Source organism: Natrix helvetica (genome assembly GCF_964273705.1).
Source record: "Natrix helvetica genome assembly, contig: HAP1_SCAFFOLD_262, whole genome shotgun sequence".
Taxonomy (NCBI): domain Eukaryota; kingdom Metazoa; phylum Chordata; class Lepidosauria; order Squamata; family Natricidae; genus Natrix; species Natrix helvetica.
In genome coordinates this window covers 15,572-27,977 of record NW_028113515.1, presented here as the reverse complement: position 1 = coordinate 27,977, position 12,406 = coordinate 15,572, and the positions used below count along the sequence as shown (strand labels likewise).

Genomic DNA, 12,406 nt, shown 5'->3' with positions numbered 1-12,406 from the left:
GAGGGAGGGAGGGAAAGAGAGAAAAACAGAGAGAGGGAGGGAAAGAGAGAGAGACAGGGAGGGAGGGAAAGAGAAAAAGAGAAAGGGAGGGAAAGAGAGAGAAAGGGAGAGAGGGAAAGAGAGAGAAAAAGAGAGTGAGAGAGGGAAAGAGAGAGAAAGAGAGAGAGTGAGGGAAAGAGAGAGAGAAGGAGAGGGAGGGAGGGAAAGAGAGAGGGAGGGAGGGAAAGAGAGAGAAACAGGGAGGGAAACAGAGAAAGAGAGAGAGAGGGAAAGAGAGAAAGAGGGGGAGGGAGGGAAAGAAAGAGAGAGAGGGGGAGGGAAAGAGAGAGAAACAGAGGGAGGGAGGGAAAGAGAGAGAGAAAGAGAGGGACAGAGGGAAAGAGAGAAAAGGGGAGGGAGGGAAAGAGAGAGAGAAAGAGAGGGAGGGAGGGAGAGAGGGAGGGAGGGAAAGAGAGAAACAGGGAGGGAGGGAAAGAGAGAGAGAGGAAGAGAAAGAGAAACAGGAGGAGGGAGGGAGGGAAAGAGAGAGAGGGGGAGGGAAAGAGAGAGGGGGGAAGGAAAGAGAGAGAAACAGGGAGGGAGGGAAAGAGAAAGAGAGGGAGGGAGAGAGAGAAACAGGAGGAGTGAGGGAGGGAAGGAGAGAGGGGGAGGGAAACAAGAGGGAGAGGGAGGGAGAGAGAAACAGGGAGGGAGGGAAAGAGAGAGAGAAAGAGAGGGAGGAAGGAAAAGAGATGATATTACAAAAGTTTTTTTCTTTTTTATTGTTTGCTAAACGTAATATTTCAAAAGCAGGAAAAAAAAGAAGGGGCATAAAAGTTCCTTTTTCCCGTTTTTCTTAGAACAATCAGCTGAACTCTGCATCATCATTATTTTAGGTAGTGGGACCTCATTATTTGGGTTAAATTGCCGTGTTGGCACTTTGCAATAAATAAATGGGTTTTGGGTTACAGTTTGGGCACTCGATCCCTAAAAGGTTCGCCATCATTGGTACAGGGTTGACTTGATCGAGCCAGGGGTTGGACTAGAAGACCTGCAAGGCTCCTTCCAGCTCGATTCTGATTGAGATTGCTTGACGTTACGGCTGTGTGTACAGCAAGAGAGAATCGGTCCGGCTTTTGACACCATCGGGCAGGCTCAAAACAAGAAGCTGTATTGATTTTGCTCTCTGTCTTGCTTTTGTGGCCAGGTGGAGTTTTCCAGCTCTTTTATTGGAAAGAGAAAATCCCAGCATCTGGAGCAAGTCCTTGCCAGGATCTTCCAACTCTTTTAATCTGTTAATTTTTGTCACGGAGGACGTACAAAGCGATGGGAAAGACAATGTCATGCCTCCGTCAGAGTCTGACTCTGAGATGAAAGACGAACAGCTGACAGGGAGCGAGAGTGGCTCCGTTGACTGTGGAAGAAACCGGGGAAGGGCAAAGTCAGACTGGGCAGAGCAGGAGAGAGGTAGTGTGAAGTTCCCAAGAGCTGACCTAATTAATTTACGAGCCTCGAGACAAAGTTAAAAAAAAATCCATTCATTTATTAGGACTAACATCTTGGCCCGGATTTCTGTGGAGCCTAAACTGGCTTTCGCTTAATTGCGTTTGAATTTTACTCCTCTATCTCCTCCTTTCTATCAGGCGTCACAGATCATATTCGCAAACTAGGTTGTAGAAATATGAGATCCAACTCTGGCCGAAGGTATGCATGGAATCCTCCCTCGAATGCCAAACTGATAATAGTCATGGCAACGCTTTAGAAGTTGACATCCGGCTCCCCTCACTTCCCAAAAGCGATCTGTGTGACACAAAGACAATTTGAGTACAGGTACATAATTTAGGGATGCGTTCCTCCACCAGGCTTGCCTGGATTTTCTGCATGGAATTCCGCTATAAGACGATCAGCCTGGATATTCCTACTTTTTACCCAAGATGCCTCTGATAAGGGGTAGCCCTTCCACTTGATTAAGTATTGGAGTTGTCTCCTGTGCCACCTCGAATCGAGGATTCGTTGAACTTCACAATGGGTTTGGCCCCCTATGACCATAGGGCCCAGGGGCTCCCGGGTAGTAGTCTCAGGGTGGATCCAATCACAGGTTTCAAGAGGCTACTATGAAACGCCGGGTGTATCTTCTCCAACAATCGAGGCAGTTTCAATTGCACTGTGACTGGTTGATGATCTTTACTGTGGGGAATGGTCCCATAAACTTTGGCCCCCGTTTCTTGCTAGGCAGCTTTAATCTCAAATATTTTGTGGAGATGTAAACCTTCTCTCCTACCCGGAATGGCTGTTGCGGAGCCTGGTGTTTATCTGCTTGTTTCTTATAGGTTTGTGCCATTTTAGCCAGTGCCTTTTTGACACTTTCCCAGGTTGCTTTTAGCATCAACATCCAATCAGTCAAGCTGACTGAGGAGGGGGAATTCCTTGGATACTCAGGCATTGGGACGAAGTCCATACCGCTCACTATTTTGAACGGCATGAGTCCTTTGCTACTGTGAACAGCATTATTGTACGTGACCTCAGCCAAAGATAAAAGGTCTGCCCAATTGGACTGCTGATAGTTCACGTTTACTGCCCTGCTACTTCACTTCTAGAACTCCTTATCTTGTGTGCCCTGCCAGATTAATTACATCATCTTGCCTTGTTGGATTTATAGTTGGAAGTTTTCTGCTTACAACATTTGGACTGGAGTATTGTCAGCCAAAGGCTGTTACAGGTTTGTGGGCGAGTTTTTTTTTCACCAGGCCGGAGAGTTGAAAGGGACGTTGGGGGCACAGCTGGTGATAATAAAGGGACTCATACCCATTCTCTGGCTGTGTTGCCTTTGTACCACGCCCCGGGTCATCACAATGGCCTTCAATTATGAACCCCAAATGCCTGTCGCTAAGCGAGATAGTTGGTGACTTTTGTCCCGTTTTACAACCTTACTCGCCACCGTTAAGTGAGCCACTGCAGTTGGTGAAGTTTGTAACCCGGTTGTGTGAAGTGAACCTGGCTTTCCCCATCGACTTTGCTTGTCAGAAGGTCGTCAAAGGGGATCGCGTCACCCCCTGAGCACTACATGATGGTTTCTAAGCGTCTAAATTTCGTTGACCATGATGGGGATAATGCAAAGTATGGAAAACGGCAAAAAAATCACTGTTTTCATTGCCTTTGCAACTTCAAACGGTCACTAAATGAATTGTTAAGTTGGAAATTTTCTGTATTACCTTATTTAACTATTGCAGAGCTCTCTCCCTCTCTCTTTCTCCCTCTCCCCCTCCCTCTCTTACTCTCCCCATCCTTCTCTCTCCCCCTTTCTCCCTCTCCCCCTCCCTCTCTCTCTTCCCCCTCTCTTTCTCTCCCTTTTTCCCTCTCTCTCCCTCCCTATCTCCCTCCCTCTTTCTCTCTCTCCCTCCCACTCCCTCCCTCTCCCTCTTTCTCTCCGTCCTCCAACTCTCCCCCCTCTTACTCTCCCTCCCACTCACCTTCCTTCCCTCTACCTCCCTTTCTCTCCCTCCTTCTCTACCTCTCTCTCCCTCTCAACCTCCCACCCTCTCTTTATCTCCCTCCATCTATTTCTCTCTCTCCCTCCCTCTCCCTTCCTCCCTCGCTTTCTCTCTGTCCCTCCGACTCTCCCTCCCTCTTTCTCTTCCACTCCCTCTCTCTCCCCCTTTCTCTCCCTCACTCCCTCCCTCTCTCTCCCTCTCCTTCCCCTCCAACTTTGGAGAGCTGTTTCTCTTATTCGCAGCCACAGCTGTAACTTTTTTTTTAACAGGATTTATTTACGCATTGGCCAAACGTATATGCAAGGATGCTCGGCTAAACAATGGCCAAGGAGTCTTTCTTTGCTGGCTAAATGAATGGGACTTCCTTTTTCTTTTCTTTTCTTTTCTTTTTTTTTTTGCTTTTCATGTGATATTTGCCCATTCCCAGGCGTCGTTTTCGTAGCAAGGGTTTCCTGCAGAGGGGCCAGGCTGCTGCATGGTGGGCTAAGGTTCCACCATCACCGTGCTGGATGTCACCCGGGCGCCGTACCAGCCCTTCCAGAACACCGTATCCTGACCGCCGTGTTCGAAACGGACGAAGCGCACGCCGGGACCGTAATCGGCGAAGGTGTGAGTGATCTTAAGCCAGGGAGAGAAAAGAGAAAACTCAGAGGAAAGAGCAGAGGATTCAACGCATCGCTCCTGCAGCCCCCTTTTCTCTGCCCAAGGCAGTGGTGGATTCCTACCAAACCGTTAGTGGTATGTTGGACTGGGTCGCTAGAACTGGCAGTGACTCAGGCCTGCCACACACCCCCAAACAGGTTCCCTCGTCATCGTCGCCATTTTGTTTTTTAGTCCTGCGCATGCACAGAACAGTTTTAATTGAACTGCGCGTCCAGCGCGCGTGCAAAATGGCAGTAGTGTTTGGCAGAAACCCACACCTGGCCCAGGAGATGGGGTAGGGAGCAGGGTCCCAGTCCGATTTGGGAACAGGAGCCGGAAAACAAGACTTGGCCAGCCCTTCTCTCTTCCCCCTTTACTTTGTTTTTTGGGGGGGGGTTTCCCAGGGACAAACCTCAGCCCACTCGCCCTCGTTGTCCTGGGGGACCGCAATGGTTTCGCTCTCAAATTCGGCCACTGTGTCTTCGTTAGCGGACAGCAGCTTCACCTTCAGGTGGTAGAGGCAGCCAGCATCACACCGAGCGGCATACCTGGTGGAGGAATAGAATAGAATACCAGAATAAAGAATAGAACAGAATATCAGAATAAAGAATAGACTAGAATATCAGAATAAAGAATAGAACAGAATATCAGAATAAAGAATAGAATAGAATAGAATAGAATAAAGAATAGAATAGAATAGAATATCAGAATAAAGAATAGAATAGAATATCAGAATAAAGAATAGAATAAAAATAGAATAGAATAAAAATAGAATAGAATAGAATAGAATAGAATAGAATAGAATAAAGAATAGAATATCAATATAAAGAATAGAATAGAATATCACAATAAAGAATAGAATGTCAGTATAAAAAATAGAATAGAATAAAGAATAGAATATCAGTATAAAGAATAGAATAGAATATCAGTATAAAGAATAGAATAGAATATCAGAATAAAGCATAGAATATCCAAATAAAGAACAGAATATCAGTATAAAGAATAGAATAGAATATCAGTATAAAGAATAGAATAGAATATCAGTATAAAGAATAAAATAGAATAGAATATCAGAATAAAGAATAGACTATCCGAATAAAGAATAGAATAGAATATCAGAGTAAAGAATACAATACAATAGAATAAGAAATAGAAATAGAAAGAATAAAAATAGAAAGAACAGAATAGAATAGAATAGAATAGAATAGAGAATGAATAGAATAAAATAAGGAATAGAAAATAGAAAAAAAGAATAGGATTAGGATTAGGATTAGGATAGAATAGACTAGAATGGAATAGAATGGAATGGAATGGAATGGAATGGAATAGAATAGAATAGAATAGAATAGAATAGAATAGAATAGAATAGAATAGAATAGAATTCTTTATTGGCCAAGTGTGGTTGCACACACAAGGAATTTGTCTTTGGTGCATAAGCTCGCAGTGTACATAAAAAGAAAATACAGTCGTCAAGAATCATAAGGTACAACGCTTAATGATAGTCATAAAGTACAAATAAGCAATCAAATCACACTAGGAAACACTCAATATAAATCATAAGGATACCAACAACAAAGTTACAGTCCTCCAGTCATAAGTGGGAGGAGATAGGTGATCGGTACAATGACAAGATTAATAGTAGTGCAGATTTAGTAAATAGCTTAACAGTGGTGAGAGAATTATTTGTTTAGCAGAGTGATGGCGTTCGGGGGAAAAACTGTTCTTTTTTAAAATAAAGATTTTTATTAAACAGTTTTTTTTTTTTAAAAAAAGACAAAATTTCCTTCTGTACAACATTTCCACCTCGGTATAAACCCATTGTAAATGTACTCTTCCTCACCTTATTACAGTTTCTCTTTGTCTATACATATGATACTATTATATACCTTCCTTAATTTACAATCCTTTATTCCATTTATACATACAGAGATTGTTCATCTAAATCTCTACATTGCTAATTTCTAACTCCTGTGTCGTCTTCATTTAGCCTTTCCTTAAGCTCTACATCTGTCCTCTAGCCATTTGTACCACTCATTCCATGCCATATAACCGTGATGGCGAACCTATGGCACGCGTGCCACAGGTGGTATGCGGAGCCATTTGTTAGGGCACGCAAGGCGTTGCCCTGTCAGCTCCAGTGCACATGCGCACACTGGCCAATTGACTTGGGCCTTCTTTTTAGGCCGTTTTTCACCCTCCGGAGGCTTCCTTGAAGCCTCCGGAGCGCGAAAAACCAGCCCTATGGGCAAACCAGAAGTTCAATAACGGACTTCCGGTTTGCTCGTAGGGAGGTGTTTCGCCCTCCGGAGCCTTCAGGAGGCTTCCCTGAAGGCTCCGGAGGGCAAATAACGACCATACAAGGAAACCGGAAGTCACCATTCCTGAACTTCCGAGTTCCCGGTAGGGCCGTTTTTCGCCCTCCAGAGGCTTCAGGGAAGCTCCCGAAGCCTTTGGAGGGCCTCTGGGGGGGGGCTGTTTTCACCCTACCCAGGCTCCTAGAAAGGGGGGGAGGCTTGTGCGCGTGTGCATAGCATTATGGGTGTGGCACGCCCGCGCATGAATCCTCGGTGCTCCCCCTGCTTTTGGCACTGGAGCCAAAAATGGTTATCCATCACTGCCATATAATATTCTGTTTCCTCCTTTTCTTTTATTCCTTTTGTAAATTTGTCCATCTCTGCACACTCGTAACACTTTCATTATAACATTGTTTAGCCGAGTGATGGCATTCGGGGAAAAAACCTGTACTTGTGTCTACTTGTTCTGGTGTGCAGTACTCTAAAGCGTCGTTTTGAGAGTAGGAGTTGAGGAAGGGGAATTGGGAGGCAAGGGGTGACCCAGGGAGGAACGTGGGGGGCTCGGGAACCTCTGGCCACTCACCAGTCCTTCACTACGATTTTGGGCTGGATGGTGTCCATCAGCTCCTCCCAGTAGCCTTCAGCTTGAAGGTCGATGATTTGGGATTTGCTGCACCAGCTAAGGAGCAAAAGAGTCACGTGAAAAAGGATCAAACCTGTTGCTTCCTGGTCTGGCATCCCTTTTCTTTTCTTTTTTCTTTTTTGACCACAAGGACTAGAAACTTGATTTTTTTTAAAAAAGGAAAGCAAACTGCTTTGGTTTCCCCTTGAGTTCCCTGAGCTCTGGGGACATCACAGCATATACACGCCCACCCGCCCCCGTCCAGAGCTGCCCAGAAGATGGGCAAAATGGACTTACTCAAAAGAGGACACAAAATAGGTGGGGACTTCCTCCCTGGGGAAATCTTCATCCCCCACCCCCACTCCTCACTTTACCAGTTAGAGAAAAACACACACAAACCTGTGGGACTTTGTAGATGCCTGCTATTGTTGATACCTGAATGGAGATGTCCCTTCTAGCTCCATCAAGAAGAGCCAGAAGGTTCTCCTTCCTTCCACAGCCGTAGTTGGGGACATTGGCTTCTCCAGTGGAGAGAATGTCCAGCAAGGCATCTGAAGTGCGTAAAGGGTTCAAATAATTGTCATGGATGTTGTAGCCAAGGGTGAGGTTGTGCAGAAGCTGGGAATTCTTGTTGACCAATTGAATGTTGAAAATTAATCGTAGGGTAAATAAAAAACCATAAGACTGTGTACTGTAGAAAAATGTTCAAGTTATTATCAAGAATAACAAAATATGCTTTTTTTAAAAAAATGTAAACCTCCCCCTGATCAATTATAAAAGTATTGAAATTGGCTGGTTTACAACTGTTTCTATCGCTACTTTAAACAAAAGTCAGACTTCAAGTGATGAATTGAAGATTGAACTGGGAAAGGAAAATAATATTTCAGCTTTTTTTAACCCCCATCTTTGGATCCTGAGTCTCTTCCACAAGATTAGACCAAAGAGGGAAGCCATGGAAATTGAAATTATTCAGGAAATCAGACACATCATGCATGATAGGAATAAATGGTTGCCATGATGTAAAAAAGATGTGGAGACTCTAGAAAGAGTGCAGAGAAGGGTAACAAAGAGGATTAGGGGACTGGAGGCTAAAACATATGAAGAACGGTTGCAGGAACTGGGTATGTCTAGTTTAATGAAAAGAAGGACTAGGGGAGACATGATAGTGTTTCGATATCTCAGGTGTTGCCACAAAAAGAGGGAGTCAAGCTATTTTCCAAGGCACCTGAGGGTAGAACAAGAAACAATGGGTGGAAACTAATCAAGGAGAGAACCAACTTAGAAATGAGGAGAAATTTCCTGACAGAACAATTAATTAGTGGAACAATTTGGCTCCAGAAGTTGTGAATGCTCCAACACTGGAGGTTTTAAAGAAGATTTTGAATAACCATTTGTCTGAAATGGTGTAAGGTTTCCTGCCTAGGCAGGAGGGTTGGACTAGAAGACCTCCAAGGTCCCATCCAACTGTGTTATTCTGTTCTAAACCTATGCATGTGTTTGCTAGGAATTGACACTGATTTGATGGCACATAATCATAATTAAAATTCATGAAGAATGTGAATCCAAATTTATGGCTGAAACACTATGAACAGTCCATTTGAAATGCAAACTCTTCAAACTGTAAAGACTTGGCTCTGTACAACATACTCTCACAGAAACATATTTTAAGGCTCATTTTGGTCTTCAAATTCAACCTCATGCTCCATGCAAAAATCCAGAATAAAAAATAAACAGCAAATGACTGGGTGAGATCATCCGTGGTTTTGGGGTGGGATATCATCTGTACGCTGATGATACACAGCTGTACATCTCCACCCCGAACCACCCCAACGAGGCCGTTGAAATGATGTCCCGGTGTTTGGAAGCCGTACGGGTCTGGATGGGTGACAACCGACTCAAACTCAACCCCTCCAAGACGGAGTGGCTGTGGCTTCCGGCCCCCCGGTTCAACCAGCTAATTCCAACACTGGCCATTGGGGGCGAGCAACTGGCCCCCATGGAACGGGCGCGCAATTTGGGCGTCCTCCTGGATGCCCGGCTGTCCATGGATGACCATGTGGCAGCCGTGGTGAGGGGGGCGTTCCACCAGGTTCGCCTGGTGCGCCAATTGCGCCCCCTATTGGACCGGGATGCCCTTCGCACAGTCACTCACGCACTGGTGACGTCCCGCCTAGACTACTGTAATGCTCTCTACATGGGGCTTCCCTTGAGATGCACTCGAAGACTGCAGCTGGTCCAGAACGCAGCCGCGCGGGTCATTACGGGGAATACGAGATACTCCCATATAACACCTCTCCTGCGCGAGCTGCACTGGCTCCCTGTGGTCTATCGGGTGCGTTTCAAGGTATTGATTACCATCTTCAAAGCGCTCCATGGCACAGGACCTAGCTACATGCGGGATTGCATCCTGCCCCATACATCCCTACGACCAATCCGCTCTCACAGAGAGGGACTTCTCCGGGTGCCGTCCACTAAGCAGTGCCAGAGGGCGGCGCCCAGGAGTAGGGCCTTCTCTGTGATGGGCCCAGCCCTCTGGAATGACCTCCCCCCGGATATTAGGATTACCATCGACCTCCGCTCCTTCCGTTCAAAACTCAAGACCCACCTTTTTCAACTAGCAGGCCTGGCTCAACCATAGCTCCATTTTATTCCTCCTGGCAATTTTTAAACTTGTAATTTCTATTGGGGTTTTAATTTAACTTATTTTAATATTTCTATGTTATTATAATATTGTATTGTGTTTTATACCTCCTCCGTACAATGTGTAATTTTATAATATGTGTTTTTATTTATTGCACGCCGCCCCGAGTCCCTTTGTGGAGAGGGAGCGGCTAACAAATTTAATAAAATAAAAATAAAATAAATAAAATAGTATCACCTGTGTTTATTGCATACAAAAGGGATCTTACCACCTCCTCTTGTTGTCAAATTGTTGTTACCATTAGAGAATGTACCCAAGTACCGGAGTTCGAAGAACATTTAGGTGATCATTATTGTATATACCTGATCAAGTATATCTTACTTGTATAGATAACCCATCTCATGCCTTACCAGCTCAGATGAATATAAGTAGTAACATAGACAGTAATTGCCTAAAAAGAAAACATAGCTACAGAATTCAGTAGAAGCCAAAAAGCTTTTATTTCAAGAAACAGAATTAACAACTGGAAGGACAGAAGGGGAGAAGAGGCTGATGTTTGAGTGGGATATAACGCCCAATCTGTCCTACTAACAATGGCACATTTCTACTTACATTCTATCTATTCACCCATTCAAACTTAGTTACACAAGTAAGATGCCCATAATAAAAATGTATTAAAATATACTCACTCATTAAATATATGCTAAAGAGATGCAGGCAGATGTTCATGGCTAGGTTTGTTACTATTGGTTACACCAGATTCATATGTCAGCGTATACATAAACATACTTCTGGCCAATAAATAAATTCAATCACAAACTAGGTTTAATTTGAGACACTTATATTTACCTATAGCTTCAACAGAAGTTGTTTTAAAAAAATAAATTTAGGAGTGGCACAAGAGTTCATGAGGAGGAGATTTTTAAAATAAACTCCTTTTCCATTGTAGGAGGGGGAGTGGTCACGTGTGGGTATTCTCATAGCCTGATTGGTCCAAAGACTGAGAGCAAACGCTTAAATACTCCTGGCTTTCCTTTCCTTCCCAGTTCCTCTCAGTCTTTTTGGTCCAGTCACTTGAGAATCTGTGTGTAGGTAGGAATTATTGTGTTATTTACTTTAATTTGGTCTGGATTTGGCTAATTGGGCATTTTAAATTGTTTCCCAACAATTTTAAATTTGCAGCTGTGGCCCAGAGGGACAGTTTCTGCCCTAAACGTTTGGGGGGGGGTTCTTGGGGCCTCCTGCCTCCCTTCTGAGAGCGCGGAGCCTAGCCCGACTCCCGGGACTGCGGGGGTGCCGGCTCTGGGCAGCTGCAGCCGCGCCGAGGCTTTTTTTCTTTAAGACGGAGCCTTCGGTGCCACGTGGAGTCAGCAGCGGCTAGAGAAGCCGCTGCTCGCCGGAACGAGCGGTTTTTCGCTCGGGGAGGCGTTTTTGGAGGCTGAGGCGTGCAGGCGAGTGGGGGGAGTGCGTGCGGGCCTGCCGCGAGGCCCCTGGGTGCCGCCGAGCGTTTTCTGTTGCAGCTGGAGGCCGGAGAGCCGGAACACGATTTTTCGGCCTTTTTCTTTGCCGCGTTTGATTCTGGCGGCCATTTTGAATCACGCCACGTGCGTGCAGCTGCCATTGGACTTGGGGAGCATTGAGGCCTAGACACAGGCGGGTGACCTGCCAGAGGCCTTGCTGCAACAAGGGTCCAGGTTCCGAAAGGGCCTACAGCGGCCTTCTGATCGCGATTTCCAGTCTCCTGGACACGTGAGTAAGGTGATGGAAAAGGGAGCGATTCTTCCCCAGGGCCAGGCCGAAGGCCCGGCAAAAGGGGGGCAAAGCCAGGAGGCTGGGGATCCCTCGGGTGTTCCAGGGACGGCCCAGAGGCCTTCTAGGGCCTCCACCTGGGAGGAGGCAAGGAGGCATAGGGCATTGGAAAAGACCTTTGCCAGGGCTGAAAGGCGGGCCAGGTCTGCGGGGCGGGCCTCAGCCAGCAGGTCTCGTTCGCCCATCAGGCCTAGATCGTTCCAATCCTCTCCCAGAGGATTCAGCCCCTCATCTCCTTCTGTGTCTCCACCCAGGTCCCGTAGATATTCCAGGTGGAGGGGGTCTCCCTCTCCTTCCCCCTCTATCTCACCAAGGTTAGCAAGGGGGGATGAGGAGGACCCCTTGGAGGGAACTTCCAGGGGACCTGTTTCCTCACGTAGGCTGGCCCCCCAAGGACCTAGCTCTTCTTATGGAGGGGGGGAGGATTTGGAGCACCTCCCAGAAAGCATTAAGAGGCTTATTTCGACTGCTATTACTAGGGGCATTGCACAGAGAGACAGGGGCTCCTTCTCTGCTAGGTCTCAGTACAGGGCATCGTCTCCGTCTATGGTAAGCGAGGCCTCAGCCCTGGGGGAGGAGAATCCCCAAGGTATGGGGTTCTCTGAGGATGAGGAGACTGCTAGGGCCGAGAGTCCTCCGCCCAAGGGTCTCTTTCACCCGGCCATGTTCAAGATCCTTCTGAGCAAAGCTAGGAAGACCACCAAGGTGGGCACAGGTGACCCTACGGTTCCTCCTCCAAGGGACCCGGATATGGCCATGTTTTCCAACACGGCCACTAACAAGGCTGAGATTCCGGCTCCCCCTTTGTTCATGGAGGTTCTGACCAATCAGTGGTCTCGCCCTTCCAATTTCCCTAACCCCGGGAGCAATGACCGTCGCTTCTATAATGTGGAGCAGACCTTTGCGAAGGCCATTCAGCTACCTTCCA

The 12,406-nt window shown here is 46.3% G+C and overlaps 1 protein-coding gene across 1 annotated transcript; it reads right to left on the bottom strand.

The window, feature by feature from the left end:
• Positions 1-3,762: 3,762 nt before the first annotated feature.
• Positions 3,763-11,258, bottom strand: LOC309382359 (F-box only protein 2-like; the record flags this gene model as incomplete). Its single annotated transcript, XM_081971867.1, has 5 exons — positions 3,763-4,088; positions 4,525-4,660; positions 6,990-7,085; positions 7,326-7,371; positions 11,150-11,258. The coding sequence occupies 5 exons, from the start codon at positions 11,256-11,258 to the stop codon at positions 3,954-3,956; spliced, it is 522 nt and encodes a 173-aa protein (XP_081827993.1). The 3' UTR covers positions 3,763-3,953.
• Between the last annotated feature and the right edge of the window lie 1,148 nt (positions 11,259-12,406).